General features: G+C 36.0%; 3 protein-coding genes across 3 annotated transcripts; all 3 read left to right on the top strand.

Moving 5' to 3' along the window:
* The first annotated feature begins 4,841 nt into the window (after window positions 1–4,841).
* Window positions 4,842–5,690, top strand: LOC120491670 (uncharacterized). Its single transcript, XM_039689637.2, has one exon. It carries the CDS (start codon window positions 4,842–4,844, stop codon window positions 5,688–5,690), a length of 849 nt encoding a protein of 282 aa, XP_039545571.2.
* A 1,441-nt stretch (window positions 5,691–7,131) lies between these two features.
* On the top strand, window positions 7,132–7,935 carry LOC120491673 (hydroxycarboxylic acid receptor 3-like). Its single transcript, XM_089123887.1, has one exon. The coding sequence runs from the start codon at window positions 7,192–7,194 to the stop codon at window positions 7,924–7,926; it is 735 nt and encodes a 244-aa protein (XP_088980013.1). The 5' UTR covers window positions 7,132–7,191; the 3' UTR covers window positions 7,927–7,935.
* A 1,762-nt stretch (window positions 7,936–9,697) lies between these two features.
* Window positions 9,698–10,555, top strand: LOC148970781 (uncharacterized). Its single transcript, XM_089123584.1, has one exon. The coding sequence runs from the start codon at window positions 9,698–9,700 to the stop codon at window positions 10,553–10,555; it is 858 nt and encodes a 285-aa protein (XP_088979710.1).
* Window positions 10,556–17,068: the final 6,513 nt, after the last annotated feature.

The following is a 17,068-nucleotide window of genomic DNA, read 5'->3' as shown; positions in this document are numbered from 1 at the left end:
GGCTCTGGATTTTCAAATTCATAGTTTAGACTAATGTATGTTAGTACATTAGTTAGTACAGACCACATTATTTGCTGCACATTTCCTTGTTTTTCTCCTCTCCGCTTTTACTGGGATATCGTACTAGATAAGCCTATATTGTGTATAATATTTGCTGGACGATTTGGTTAATTGTCTTTGTGATGTTAAAACATGTTTCAGTTTTTTGAATTTTTGGCATTTGTACATCTGCTGAGAATAAATGTTTTTTTTATTCTTTTTTTATAAATTCTCATTTATTGTGATATTATTGCTACACTGTAAAACAATATTTTCAATATTTGTTATCACAACATATTTTCTTTTGTCAAATCAACTTTATAATAATTTATTAAGTTGAGAACTTATTATTTTGAGTTTCTGATGATTAAATTAATCTCCTTCATTGTATAAACTCACTTTTTCCAGTTCAATCAACTTAAAATTTTAAGGCAACCCAGGTTACTTACTTTAAGTTAAATTAACAATATTTTTTTACAGTGTAATCACAATATTTTTTCTTTTGTCAAATCAACTTAAAAATTTATTTAGTTCAGATAACATATAAATTTGAGTTTCTGATGATTAAAACATTCTCCTTCATTGTATTAACTCACTTTTTCCAGTTCAATGAACTTAAAATTAAGGCAACCAGGTTACTTACTTTTTTAAGTTAAACCATCAACATTTTTTTACAGTGTAGGGAATTATTGAATGACTTAATATTTCCAGTCCAGTTGCTAAATACAAAGATTTACTGTTTCAAAGCCATCTAATTACTGCACTGAGGACATCTGCTGGTTAAGACCTTGTACTGTAAATGCAACAGGAACACATGAAAACCAAAGTCCTATTAAGCAACTGAAAATGCAATTTATGTAAGTAAATACTAATGCATAAAAAATAAATGTGTGATAAGCAAAGTATTTGATTTATAGCACAATCTATAAACTAGTTTTTTTTTAAGATCTTTGGAAAATTCTACTAGTTTTTAAAATTCGGATAACTTATAAACTTAATCGGTTGCAATAGGCTCAATTAATACTGATTCACTGTGTAACACTTTACAGTTCTTACCCAGCGCTGTTTGGTGGGTTTTTGGCTTTGTTCTGTTAATTGGGTTATCGCCACTGTAAGAAGAACACTGACAAGGAGCTCCGACGTTATTACAACACTTGTTTTAATGAACCCTTAAAAACTTAAGTGAGCCCTTAAATTTCACTTCCTCCAATTGGTTCAGATCAAATCCTTAGTGTACATTTCTAAATGTTTCAAAGCAGTAAACAAGTAGTAGCTAAAATTCATTTTTAGAATTTTAACAACACGGTTGTAATGAATAAAATGAAGACTTCTTTGTTTTGTGAACTTTCCAAAAATACTTTTGAAAAAAATATTTTTTCCTTATGTAATTTAACAAGTTAGTATTAAAATTCCAGTATGCGCTTTTGGGTTCCCTGCGTCAGGAGGATCATAACAGCACCAGCTTCAGGTCTTCAGCAAGATATGTTGCCTTGTCTGTCTTATTTGGTGTTGTTTGTCAGTTTACACAAGCAGATATAGTTATAATGGCGAGTAAAACGATTTTCAGACAGTGTGTGTCCCCTTTCCCGCTTTACTTGAGCATGGTTAACACATTCGCTCTGTGTCATGTGTTTGGTAGAGGAGCATGCACAGGCAGTGCTCGAGGGTGCATGCACAGAATGCTGTTGAGATCATGGAACAAGCCGTTTTTGTCAGTTATCGAGCTCAAACGTCCATATATATTTGTCTATTTTGGGTTAGAAAGAGAATGACTATGTGTAAGAGACACTGGCATTGTATCTTTCACCCAAGGCTGCGTCATCCCTCAAGGTTCCTTCGCTGCCCTCCAAGCCCTGCCGTACAAGCATTGGTGGTAAAAGCATGGTGGCAGGTGGGGCTGGTGCATGCCTGCACACAATGGGGATTATGCATACCAGGCCGACCTCCTATGCATATATGAACTCTGACCACTGATTCTTCACATGCTTGTCCCTGCATGGACAATGGAAACAAGTGGCTGAACGGTCTTTGCAATGTAGAACACAGCGTCTTCTCGACATGATGCGATTCAGCTGAAGTTTTTGAATGTGTATGTTCTAGACGTCACTTCAAGTCTGCGCGCGCAGGAGCGGCCAATGACCTCTCTAAGTCACGATGTAACAGCTAATGACTCGTTTCAAAAACAATTCATTTCATAGACTCAGAGTCGACTCTCATTTTTGAAAGACTATAACTTGATATACGGTGCACTTTCAGATATAAACCTTTGCAGGATGTTTTCATTCCCTTAGACTCATATTCCACACTACATGAACAGTCATTTTTAAAAATCCATGATAGGGGCTCTTTAATACCCAAGCATTAAAATAGTTGGGCATCTGGGGATTAAACACATAAAATACAAACCGGTTTATTCCACAATCTCGACACCTCAGTGTGGAGATAAGGAAAAACCCACAGTCCCCGATGAGGAGGCTGAGATAAAGAGTTTTTCTGTTTTAAGATATTTCATCTAAAAAATTTTTATCTATTTCATCTATCTTCTTTATTTCCAATCTCATAATGTTCAGCTAGACAAGAAATATTTAACTGGCAACAGCACAGATAAAACCTTTTAAAAAAGCTCCTCTTTGTTCAGCAGAGATATGAGCTGCCTTATTTATTTAGGCTATTCATTGAAAACTCAAACATCTGTCTTTCTCTTATTTTTATTTGTTTTGTACTCTTTTCTTTTTAAACAAAACACTAACGATACCAATTCCTCAGAAGTCAGAACTGGAAATTGCTAGAACTGGCATGTGAAAGCTGAGAAGGGGCAGAACCCGTCCCAACCCCCGCTGTCAGATTCGTTTGCGAACCCAGAACTGCGAGTCATCTCTGCGCCTCGGCAACAGAGAGACCCGCGTGGGGAACGCGAACCGAACCGTCCTCCTCAAAGAACGCCCGGCGGGAGCAGAGCACGGCTTCTCGCAATGCTCACAGTCAGCTCTCTCAAGAACTGACTGCTGGCATGCTCCACTCCCAAAACAGCAACATATTAACTGATGTGCGTCCCCACCCGTGAAATAACGAGTGCAGGGAACAACACAACGTCTACAATCTTGCTTGCTAGCCATAAAGATAGATAGTGATATATATTGGGCATTGACAAACAACAATAAATAGACAAGGACATTTCACATGGAGCGCTTTCTGAAGGAACAGAAGCTGGCGCGGTCTGACTTCAGGGGTGCTTTATAGTTTCCTGGTCTATGACGTCACCCGCCTTGACGTTTTGGGCTTCCATTGGACTGATTTTACATGTGCTTCACGACGTAATCACACAGAGCATTCCCACCGCGTCCTAATGCAGCTCGAGGTTCCCTTGAAAGGGAACTTCAGTTATATTTATAGACATCAGAAAGGCCAAGCATTCAATCTTCAGGAGAAAAAGTCTTTCATTTTTTTCCCTTCTATTGTACTGAGCAGTAACACTTTACAATAAGGTTTCATTAGTTAACATTGGTTAAATTTAGAATGGACAATACTTCTATAGCATTTATTAATCTTAGTTCATGTTAATTTCAGCATTTGCTAACATTATTATTATCCCTTTATGGTACAGCGTTGCCATATGGAAACAATTAATATCCTTGTTATTCAGGGGGGAGAAATACAATATATTAGGCTTGGGTATTAAAAGGGCAGGCCTTAAGGTAGCCAATGATGTGCTGTTTTTAAATCACATGACATTTGAATGTCCCCCTAAAACTTTCTGTCTCACTGTCACCATCACATGGAAGACGCCTGTTGAAGTGCTCCATTTCTAAACATCTCTTCTCAAAGGGGATTTTTTTTGCAGCATCTTTGATAAGTAAATTAGATATTTTACTCACAAATCAACTTTGTCTAACATAACTTTCCTGTAAATTTCCAAAAATATCAATACTTCCTTATGGCAACGCTGTATACCACAATGAAATTGCAGTAATGTATTTTTATTTAATTTTGTTTTGTTTGTTTTTTTTCAGAAAGTGAAAACAGCAATATTTTATGGAAAGGGTGGGCTAATAGGAAGAGTGAAAAAATTGGGATTGGGTTAAATCTTTTTTCGCATCCGTAGCAAGCATTTTGACTGGTGTTTTGACAATTCTGAGCCACAAAAAAAAAATACATTTATGACTCGGTATGCAAGGACCTTTAGCCAAATTTTTGGGAATGACAGGGATTAGGGTTAGTGTTAGGATTATGTCAGGGATCTACTATTATTTATAATATATAAAAAATATGTATATATTTTTGGTGTGCATGAATTCCATATAAATGTATTAATTTCTAAAATAAAAGAAAAATCTAAATTTTATAGAAAAAACAGCTTTTTTGACCATTTTCCATTGTGTTACAGTGTTGCCACAACATTTCCCAAAGTACGAAAAAAATAAAAAAAATAAAATAAAGTAAAATAAATAAATAAAAACATTTAAAAAAAGATTGAGGCTATTTAATGTAAGAAAAACTTAAATGCCATTGTTGTTTTCAGTCATATTGTGGGTTATTATTCGCATGTATACTGAACAAAATAAAAATCTAATTTTTAAATTAGAGTTAACAATTTATTTAAAATCCAACATAAATTAATGATGTAAAGATCTGCACACCAAGGTTACAAAATTAGAATCGTATTTCCTTGTGTGATTTAAACGACATCCTTGTAGTCTGAACAATAATCTACCTTGTATATTGACACTTTTTTCATAATTGACAATTACAAGGTTTATTTATTTATTTATTCATTTATTTGTGTTTTTCTTTTTTTTATAGAAATGGAATTAATGAATGGCTCTATAATGAACTTCACCACACCTGAAGCGTCAACCAACCCAACGGAGTCTGAACATCGATTGATCATAGTCATTTTTGTACTGGGCTTCCATTTCATGTTGGGTCTGTTTACACATTCTTATGTTATATGGATCATCGTCAGAGGAACAGCAAGTGGACTTGCATCAGAGTTCTTCAACCTCAATCTCTCTGTCTTTGAGGATGTTCTGTCTCTGAATTCTTTATTTGCTTTGTTGGCTATACGATTTCCAAGCCTTAATATAATTTCACATTTTTTAGTGGGACTTTCCACCACTGGCCGTCCTCTGTTTCAGTGTCTGATCTGTGTTGAGCGTTACCTGGCAGTGGTTCATCCTGTAACCTTTCTGAAGTACAAACCTCTCAGATATAGAGTGATCTGCTGCACTGCGGCCTGGATAATTATTCTTGGGTCCTGTTTGTTCTCCATGTTAATTTTAGTCTTTCTCAGTGAAATGGCACATACATGGTTCTATACTCTGCATTTCCTCCTCTTCTTCTTCATTCAGATGTTTTTCCTTGTGGCTGTTCTTATAGCTCTGAAACATTCAGGACCGGGAGAGAGAGGGCAGGAAAACCCCATAAAGAGAAGGGCATTTTATCTCATTCTGTTAACTACTATTAACTTGTCTATTATATATGTCCCAACTGCTATCGCGGGGCTCCACAAGATTCTGACTAAAGGGGATATCCCAGGTCTCGATATGAGTAGTCAAATTTGTTTTATTCTGGCCGGTATTGTTCAGCCTGTTCTTTTTTTGCACCGGAATGAAAAACTTCCCTTTATAACTTTAAAAAGACATTGCTGCTAAACCTAAAATGATACAGAAAAAACTCACTAACATGACCAAAATACATATCAATTGGCTAGTTTTGTCATGTGCATGCATGCTTCAACTGTGAAAGATTAGCTTTTTCCATAAAGTTAATTCAAATAATGGTTTAAAACATATAGCCTAAACTGTAAAAAGAAATCTGTGAAATTTACAGTTAAAAATGGCAGCTGCGGAAGCCAGAACCATAACAAAATATGGTGGTCACAGTTTAGGTTTTATGGATTTAACTTAAATTTACTGACATATGGACGTACAAGGAGAGCAAGGCAAGGCAAAGCAAGTTTATTTATATTGCACATTTCATACACAATAGTAATTCAAAATAATCAAAATAATCAAAATAAATAAGAATAATTAAAAGAATACTAAAAAGGCTAAGTTTGTTAAGCTACTTCAGACAGATGTCCTAACTCAAACTCAACTTCTTATAATGTGATGAACGGTAATGTGCTCGTTACTCCACAAAAGCCAAAAACGTACTTTACTAATTTGTTACAATACTTGTTAACCCCACAAAATGTATCTTTGTTGCTGTATGTCACTGTAGCCCACTATGAGAAAGCAGGTGCTCTACTAAGTAAAATAAGTTCAAAGCAAAGCAAACGAAAGCAGAAATAAAATAATAAAATATTGGTGAACTATCCCTTTAAATATATTTGCCAAAATAATCCCTTTTCAACTGTAGGCTATAAATACAGAGAATGATTGAAAAAAGATGATTGAACGAATTTCCGTAAAAAATGTCCAGAGCTGATTAAATGCCACATACAGTGACACTAAACAATGCCATGGTTTGCGAATTTGCTGTTCATCAATCAATCAATCAATATAATTTCCTCTGATACTGAGATGCACATAGACTATTTATAGAAAAACATTACGTTTTCCATGCAAATAATACTTAAAGAGGGCTATCTATCTTTTTTACTTTTTTTTTTTTTTTTTTGAATTTTGCATATTTGGTTTATTAGGACGTGAAGCCTATAAACCTATCCAGCTCAGATATTTATACAAACCCAGAGAGACTGAACAGGTGATCTTCAGGTGACAATAAACCTTTCTGAATCATTTCAGTTTTTCTGCTTAATAATACAATAATTACATGATGATGCATTTTGAAAGTATTATTGGCATTGCTAGAAATTATGAGATTTTCATTATAAACATGGTTATGAAATTTAACAATGTAGATTAACTGAAGACCGTCAAGTCTTGTGAAAATTTGAAAGTAGACTACCTTAATGTCTTGCTTTTTTTGAGTATTTTACTCTTTGACCTGTGAAATGCATATTATTTTACGCTATGCTAACAGATTTCCACTTCTTCATTCCCATTGCAATTTTTTTTTCATCCTATGAACTAAGCAGAAAAAGAAAAAATGAACTCCACACTTGAAGCATCCACAAACTCCACAGCCGTGCCACACTACATTTTTTCAGAGACCAATACAGATGTGTGTGTGTACGCCATTAATTTCATGTTTGGTGTACCTACACACTCCTATATTATATGGCTCATCATCACAGGGACAGGGAATGGAGTTGCATCCGAGTTCTTCAACATCAATCTCTCTGTTTGTGAATTATGTTTTTCTATTAATTGTTTGTTAATAACATTGTCATATGTTGGTCTTATTGGCAATTGGTGGCAAATATTTTTATTTGGTATTACCATCCCTGGTCGTCCTCTGTTTCAGTGTCTGATGTGTGTTGAGCGTTACCTGGCAGTGGTTCATCCTGTAACATTTTTGAAGTACAAACCTCTCAGATATAGAGTGATCTGCTGCACTGCGGCCTGGATAATCACTCTTGGATCCTGTTTCTTCTGCATGTTTATTGTATCCTCATATCATTATAATGAGTTTGTCTTGTCCTTCTTGATTCAGTTCCTCCTCTTCCTCTCCATCCAGTTGTTTTTCCTAGTAGCTGTTCTCAGAGCTCTGAAGCAGTCAGGACCAGGAGAGAGAGGGAGAGAAAGAGAGGTGGAAAACCACATGAAGAGAAGAGCGTTTTATCTCATTTTGATAATTACTGTAAGCATGGTTGTCATATTTTTCCCATTCATTGTCATAGGCTTCTTGACTATTGGCACACAACTGAATACTGAACATTACAGAAGTGGTGGTTTGTTTTGTTTTATTGTGGGTGGTTTTGTGCACCCTTTTCTCTTTCTCCAACGGACTGGAAAAGTTTCCTGTGTCTGTACCTCATAAAACCTGTTTCAAAACATTCTTACTAAACAACCCTTTATTATATAAGTATACCTTACATTATAACACCATGGGATACTAATGTGAATTGAAGTGTGTAATATATTTGAATTTTGATTATAAATCACATTTCGTAGTTTGTATAATGCATTCATGTTTCATCTGTCAATTGTGGTTTATATAGTTTGTTTGCCTTTGTTGCATTTGGCTTGTAGCTTGCTTAGTTGGGAACACTTTATATTCAACAATATTATTGATTTGCCTGCATTGACACCATTGTGTGAGAACTGAACTGAGCTTGACGATGACGTCATGGTTTTCTGCAGTGCGGTTTCTAGGAACTTACTTTCTACTAGGTCTGTTGCACAGCTGAAATGAACTTTGTTGGATTATTTTCCTGTCATTACTGTAAAGCTGTTTTGAAATAATCTGTATTGTAAAAAGAGCCATATAAATAAAAGTGACTTGACTTTCTGTCTAAAGCGATAATGCAAAGTCCTTTGCCTATATATAGAAAAATAGCTCAAATCTGCTAAGCATTGTGGTCCTGATCAGGGTATATTTGTGAAAAAGTTACCAGCTCACTGTGCATGAAATGGCTGTTTGCTGTTTAAGTATCTGGACAACGTGTACTACAGTTTAGCCAATCACAACACACCTGCCCAAACTAACCAATCTGAGCCCACTGCCTATTTCTGAGGAAGTGGTTTTATAGAATCAGGAAGTCAACCGGTCGTTCAAAGAACGCGGCTGACAATAAAGGTGAAATTTATGAAAAATAAGACTTTTTTAAAAAGAAAAAACACGAATACATGTTATATTGCACCCCATAAACACAACCATGCAAATAAAAAGCAGTAAACCACCCCTTTAAATAGTCATCGCTTTCTCATTCCCTTTGTCAGATCGTTGTTTGATGTTCTTGAGTGTTCCAGTCCTGTCTTCCTGTTTGTTTTTGCCTACACACTCCCAAGAAGTTGAAGGGGAATTACAACAGAGTTTTTCATATTTAATCTCTTTTGTCTGCCCTCATTAGTCGGTCTAATTTTACACTAAACCACAATTCCATGCCCCAAACTGTTTGTCTACAATAGTAAAAACACACCACTCATTAAAGCATCAGATCACAAATTTGGGTGAGCACAGATTTAATTTGTGTTCCTCATATCCCATACGATTTGCAATGCTGTAAAAGCTTTTAAATGTAAATTTTCCACATTTAACAAAAACATTCAAATGTTCTGATGGTACTCATCTTTTTAACATGGTTTCCACATTAAATATTTAAATACTTGGTTGTTTATATAATTTGCGGTATTCAGTCAAGCACATAAATACTTGTGACAGCGTGTCAAGTCAGTCTAGAGATTTATGATGATTCATTGATTCAAGACATTCAAGATTCAGGTGACAAAGGACTCTTTAGCTTTTTGATTTGATTGATTTTTTTCTGTTTAGCTTGAATGATACATTAATAAAGTCTCTGTGATTCTGTTGCTGTCAGCAGGTCCTGAGGTTTGGGATAAATACTGAAAACTGCAGTAAACTGGAGATACGAGTATGATTGTATGACAAAATGTTATAAGATTTTCCATGAATCCAGGCTATAGACCTAACATGTCATATTTTAATTAGAATGATTTTAGTGTACTTGTATCAAATAGTGTACTTTTTGGTACTTTGTATTTATCATTTTTTACAGTATGAATGTCTGGCACACTTAAATTCCACATTAAGTACATTCATGCATTTTTATGTGTGCAATTGTGAACAGATGAATAACTCCATTGGGAATGCCTCTTCAACTGAAGCTCATCCTTTTACCAACATCACAACACAGGGAGTTTCATCTCTGGATGGTCTGCGGATTGTTGTCCTATGCTTCAATCTACTGTCTGGTGTTCCAACGTACTCCTATGTTATGTGGCTTATTATCAGGGGAAGAAATGGAGTTGCATCAGAGTTCTTTAACTTTAATCTTAATGTTTGTGAGATTGTTTTCTCTCTGTCTGCTTTGGCCTTTCTACTGTCACAGATGTTTCCAAGTTTTGTGCCATTGCAGAAATTTTCACTCGGATTAGCCATCACTGTTCGTCCTCTGTTTCAATGTCTGATCTGTGTTGAGCGTTACCTGGCAGTGGTTCATCCTGTAACCTTTCTGAAGTACAAACCTCTCAGATATAGAGTGATCTGCACTGTTTTTGTGTGGCCAATGGGCCTTGGCTCCAGTTTGTTCTGTATGATTAGCTTTCTCTCACATAATATTTATGCATTTACATGCTTCTTCTTAGTACAGTTCCTCCTCTTCCTCTCCATTCAGTTGTTCTGCTGTTTGGCTGTTCTTAGAGTTCTGAAGCAGGCAGGACCAGGAGAGAGAGGGAAAGAGGGAGAGGAGGAAAACCACACAAAGAGAAGAGCGTTTTATCTTATTTTGATAACTACTGTGACAATGGTAATCATATATGCTCCTTTTATTGTCACTGGAATCCTCTATATTTTAACACAACAAGAGGTTTCAGTTGTCTATCCAATTAGTTTTATTTGTTTTATTCTGGGTGGTTTTGTCCAGCCTTTTCTGTATCTGCACCGTGCAGGCAAACTTTCTTGTTTCTGTTCTTCTTTCTTTTTTTAAACTGCTACTTGTAACTACTGACAATTTTTCTCACCCACATATTTCAAACCCGTATTATTTGCACAAAATTAAATATTTAGCAGAATTTCCAGACTGCATTCTTCAAGATATCAAAGTTTGTGTTCCACACAAGATAGAAAATCATACTATTGGAATGGCATTAGGATGAGCCTATATAATGACAAAATATTAATTTTGAGTTAACTATTCTGTAACTATGAATCCTTTGTTTCAAATCTGGTTCTGAGCTTGTTTTTAAACTCACCAAGGCACGTGAATTCAGGCTTTATTGTGTCATACTGTTTCCAATCTTTGTTTCAAAATTCGGGTGGTTCGCCGCTAAGATGTTGTTGATCTAATGAACGAGTTTATGATGGTTTTAACTGATGTTGGGTCATTTAAATTGTAGGATTATTTTTTATTTATTACATTTAAAACGTATGACTGTACAATGCAAAAAGGATATGATGGAAGGATAGGAGGATGTAGTTAATTGTTCAAGTTTGCCAAGCCCTGCCTTGTAGTAATATACAAAACAAGCAAAAGAAATCAATAAAAATAATACACATTTTAAAACATGTTTTTGTCTTACCCTTATTTATTTTAAGTGTTTATATTTTAGACATAACAGGGTGTTTTTTGTTTTTTATGGGAAAATGCATATACATGTTACTCTCCCGTGCATGTCTCGTCATTTTAAATAGTATAGTGTGATGTATGGGGTGGGAGTGACATAGGCTAGTTGTCACAACGAGAGGGAAAGGTTGAAATGCGCACGCTAAATCTCCAACCTATCACCAGTTTAATTTAAAATAAAAACACCCAGAAGAGGAGTGTCTGCTGGCAAAACAAGAATGTGATAGACAAAATAAGAATTAACATTGGCTTGGCTTTTCAGAGATGGCGAGAACTGAGGGATTTGAAATGTTGTAAAAGTGACGCAGAGGTGGTGTTTTTATTGCTCAATGGGTCAGTGAGGGATTTTATTGAACAGATAAATTGCCATGTAGCTCTCTAAGGGTTATTTCAGCAGTGCTGGAATTTATTTTCAAGAAAGTACCTTGTCTATTAATGGGTAGAGTTACCTTCTGGCATGAAACTCTAGATGACGCAGGCTAACTCATTTGGTAGTTTTCACGTCATTATATCTACATTGCACAGCTGATTGGAGACCTGGTACATGCTGTAGTCGTTACTGTCTCGCTGGACTAAAACTCTGAACGTAGTGTTTGGTCATGTGGCTTTTATCCCAGACTGGAGGCTCAGAACGTGATCATATCTGTTAGTGTCTCCCCCCTTACAGGAATGAGACCCAGAATGGTATTTCTGTTATGACTTATAACTTTGCACACCATGGACTCAGAACAGTATATTTGTTATGTCTCATCCTTGGAGGACAGATTCAGAACAAGAATTTGTCTGTTAATTTCTCTCTGGATGAACCGGAGACCCAGAACAAGGAGTGTATGTTGAAAGGGCACTTTTATCCCTTTTTATCCCTTTCCGATAAGGAGGAGATTGGAGGATAAGAAGGAAATTTGACGCTTCTCCTTTCCAGTGCTGTGATTGGGTGCTGGCATCAGAAGACACACAATGCCTCGTCCCATTTTGCATTCTATCTGTCCTCATTAAATACTATTCGAAAATAGAATTAGTACGTCCCAAATCGTAGAAGTTGAAATAAGTGTTCGGATGATCGATGCACACTCAAATGGCTGATATTGCCCACCACCCATCGCGTGTTGGACGAGGATTTGGTTAGAACTACAAACCAGAGTAAAAAGTGTTAAAAAGAACTACAGCTGAGCTGGGCGCTGTGAGGTGAAGGCGAGGCTTAAGGGAGAGGCTCCGACGAGACAGTTGCTTCCGTCACGGGTTCCGGCGGCCAATGCGAACAGCGCTTCTTCTTGTGGCGTCACCTTTGACCATAATGCAATATTTGCCGTTTTAGGCGATCCTACGGCGTCATCTAACTGACGCTAAAGGAAAGCGTCAGTTAGAAGACGTGGTTAGGTTTAGGTCTGGGGTGGGGGTAGGGTTACACGCGATCTATCTATCTGATGCTAAAGGGCGCCTAAAGCGTCAGATATTGAAGCATGGTCAAAATGCTTCCCAAGGCGTCAGTTAGGTGACGCCTTGGGGGTGAGAATGGGCTGCTTGTTTGGGCTGAAGGTGGCAAAGGCGGCCGGCTTCTTCAAGCGTTGTCCTGAGCTGGCAAGTTGCCCCTTAAAAGGGCCACGCGGCTTCTGAAGTCCAGGGATGCGAAGAGCTTCGCTGAAGAGATGAAAATCAGGGAAGCAGCCTCCGAACCTCGCTTACATACACTTAAGCCACGCCCATTCTAGCAGGCTATAATGCCATGAGGGCGCGAGCGCCTCTCATTGGACCCGAGTTCACGCAAGTTCATCGATAGGCTGCTGCAGTTGCCGCAGAGCAGCCAATGAGGCTGGTTGGCCAGACTTGATAAAATGAAGGCCCATGCCTAAATAAGGCCTCAGTGGATTCGAGAAAATCTGGTAAAGTGGTTTGCATCGTGGTTTAAAAACGTCACTGTTTTTTTTTTTTTTTTTTTAAAACGTCTCATCATGGTTTGAAAAAAATCACTGTTAATTTAATGTCACTGTCTCCACCCATGTGTGCTGTTGCCTTTCATCAAAATGTGAACGCTGATCCAACATACTTACGCTGATCCAACAAACATTGCCACCCATCAGTGTCATCTTGATCAAAGTCATCTTGTGCTAAAACTTACAACCCAAATACATTTTCACTTTTATTTGCATATCATGCTTTTGCAAGACTCATCCCATAATAACAAGCAAGTTTATAACACATCAACATCCAAGGCAGACTGTCCGGATGTCACTATAACTATGTATGTTAATATTAATTTAATTCGTTTTTTTTAATGATTTATTTTAGAAATTGCATTAATGACAAAATCTTTAACAGATGAAAGGAGAGAGGTAAAGGGCAAAATAATATATATATATATATATATATATATATATATTATTTTTTTAATTTTTCAAATGTTAAGACTAGGCTTGGCGAACAGTCAAACTATAATTATTATTAAAACAAATGCATTTGAGACGATTTAGTTAACTTCATGCCATTTATTGGCCTGATATAAATGTACAGTACTTCTTATGCCACAGTTTGAAATGTTTGGTAATATGGTAAGATAGACCAGTGACAGGGTTACAAATGGGACTAATTAAATACTACGTTTGCTACAGTTAAATATGTAGTTATTCAACAAATTATTTCAAAATGATAACATTGATGGATGATTTTAGTTCTTCAAAAATCACTCTAAAAGTTCAAGACATACACAAGGCAAATCACTATTGTTACAAGGGGACTATACATCTGAAATGAGATGCTCTTCATGCCAAGTTATTTTTATATTAGGATAATAGTTCAGCAACACTTTAATGGGATTGGTGCATTTTAATATTTCCATGTGTTATCAATACATACCACACAAATGTGGAATGAGCTGCAAGGTCAATTAGGTGTTGTTTTGGTTTGATTTCCATGAAACTGATGTTGTTTTAAGCTGAACCAGTATGACAGTATCTGTTTTCAGTATTTTGTTTATGGCAAGTGGCCCGAGTGTGATGGCATGTTTTAAATAAAATTGCATGATTCCAGAAGTGTAGTCTACGTGATATGCAGGTATACACTGTATACCCACTAGAAAATGTCAAGGATTTCCGTAAACCCACTAAGAAAGGTCAAGGATTTCCGTATACCCACTTAAAAAAGCTTGAGGATTCGGATCGAATCGTGGAATCCAGTCACAAATGTAAGTATTGCTGCAAAGAGGAATGTCACGCAATTTGGCCATTTTTGAATGAATAAATCAAAAGTAGGGTTGTACAATGAAACAAATATTGATATGTAGTGATTATGAATGTCAAAAAGACTGCTATTGAAATAAACTCTGCATGTTCTGTGTGTCTCTGTGAATGTGCGCTCAGTGTGTGCTCTACGCACACTAAAGCGCAAGTGACACTCAAGGTATTTTTAGCGTCTATGAGGACATGGACAGATTTGAACTTCATCACAGACCTTTTATGAGAGTCACTTCCAAGAATTTTACCATTTCATTAGCTAAAACTATCATCATTCATTCGTATCATATACTGTACACTCACAAACATTAAAATCTTTGATGACAACCTGTCAAAATAAAAGTTTTGTATAACTTGAAAATATAACAGAAATATATAACTATCGCACAGTAGAGCATAATTCCAGTAGGCTTAATCCTAATAATAACAAAATTTTATTAAAACACACTTCCAAAAGTTTTCTACAAACTCGAAGAAATTATTAAAGAAAGTGCATAAGATGTAGGCCTATACGTTTTAAAATATTAATAATCAAATCTATTAAAACATTATTTCTAAAGGAATGTCACAAACTTTCTTGACATGTTTTAATTTAAACAGTGTTTTTTTTTTCAAAAACACCATTTAAAAATAAATTTGTATTTGTGCTTATAATGTTTTTTTTCTGTTTGTTTGTCTTGTTTTTTTAATCATCAGCTGATAAAACCTGTACATAAGGACCATGTTCATATAACATCTAAGGTTAAATGTAGCTCTTTACTGACTGAGTAAGATAACACTAAACACTAGAAAATGGGTGGCAAGTTGGTGTGTATTTTATTTCACAGTAAAAAAAAAACAAAAAAACACTGCACCACTACACCACTGCATGATGCATACCATCTTTATAGACAGAAAGAGGTAAAGAGCTTATTTCTGATTGGGCAAAAACATTTAAATATTCTGTGTGTGATGACCAGATACTGAAACTGCTGTGTTTGTGCTGGTATTTTCACTATAATGTATGTTATTTATAGTAGTTTTGATCAGGTTTACTCTAGTCCCAGAATGTTCTAGTGGACTAAGACTTGTTGGTCTCTCTCATCTTTAGATCGCATTTGTGTTTCTGACTGCACACAGTGAAGAGATGAACATCTCCAGTCAGATCTTCCCCACTGATGGATCAAACTCTTCTAGTTACTTGTTTAACAACAGCTCTGAGATTCAAAATATTTTATTATATATAATCAATGGGCTGTTGGGTTTTTCTACCAACTCCTATGTGATATGGCTTATAATGACTGGAACAGACAATGGACTTGCAGCAGAGTTCTTCAGCCTGAACCTCGCTGTCTGTGATATTTTCTTAAGTGTGCAAACTGTTTGTATGGTTCTCTTTCATAAATTTCAATTTCTCGAGATAGTTGTTAATGCTTTAGATGGACTAGCCATCACTGGTTCTCCTGCGTTTCAGTGTCTGATCTGTGTTGAGCGTTACCTGGCAGTGGTTCATCCTGTAAACTTTCTGAAGTTCAAACCTCTCAGATATAGAGTGATCTGCTCTGTTATTGTCTGGATGGCAAGTTTTGGCTCCAGTGGGATCATTACAATTTTATTTATGTTCCTGTCTGAGTTGTTCTTAGTATTTTTGTTTTCACATTTCTTTATCTTCCTCTTCATTGAGTTGTTTTGTCTTGTGGCTGTTCTCAGAGCTCTGAAACAGTCAGGACCAGGAGACAGACGGAGGGAGAGAAAGGACGAAAACCACATTAAAAGAAGAGCTTTTTATCTCATTCTAATAACCACTGTGACCCTGCTTATAGTATATGTACCCTATATAATCTTACTTTCTCTTTTCATGGCAGCAGATGGTAACACAACATTCCTGTCTATTAGTTCTCTTTGCTTTACCTTGGCTGGTTTGGTGCAGCCTCTTCTCTTTCTTTACAGAATGAGGAAACTGCCCTTCATTAAATATCAATAATGCATCTTCAATCATTATAAAGACTCTATAATACATCTTTTATCATACTGCTGAAAGATTCAAATAGAAAGCTATGCAATTATTTACATAAACATTATGACGTTATAGTTAATTTTTGGTTTAGAGTTAGAATGCAACTTTGATGCCGTCATCTCCAAAATGTGTCATGCCAATTCATGCATTTTGAGAAGGGCTTCAGAAATATCTATAAAACGGTATAATGACTGCTATTTTTATAACACAAAAATAATAAAAAAAAACATGTTGTGTTTTATCTGATGTGTCAGCCTAGTCTCATTGTTTATAAGCAAGTATTCATACAATACAGGTACTGTTTTTTTTTTTTTTTTTTTTACATATTTACAGCTATGGGGGGGGGGGGGGGTATATCATATCATAATTATATTTAGTTTCATTTTTACCATTTATAGATATATTTTAGATACCTTAGATTCCCACACAACAAAGTGGGAAAGAGCTTTGCGATTGACTGTACAACTAGATTTGACAAAAAATCGGAGGTATAATATTACACACTCCTATAGAAAGAGGTGACAAATGGATGGCTGAAATTCACAGAAACAACTGGACTCCAGTCAGCGAAAGGTGGATTTGCAATCATTGTGTGTCAATATGCTGAATTACAGCCCATTCTCACTCCCAAGGCGTCACCTAACTGACGCCTTG

The sequence above is a fragment of the Pimephales promelas genome, chromosome 19 (genome assembly GCF_988280905.1).
Source record: "Pimephales promelas chromosome 19, fPimPro1.hap1.1, whole genome shotgun sequence".
Lineage (NCBI taxonomy): Eukaryota > Metazoa > Chordata > Actinopteri > Cypriniformes > Leuciscidae > Pimephales > Pimephales promelas.
Note: the sequence above shows the minus strand (reverse complement) of the source record. Positions and strands in the feature narration are given on the sequence as shown.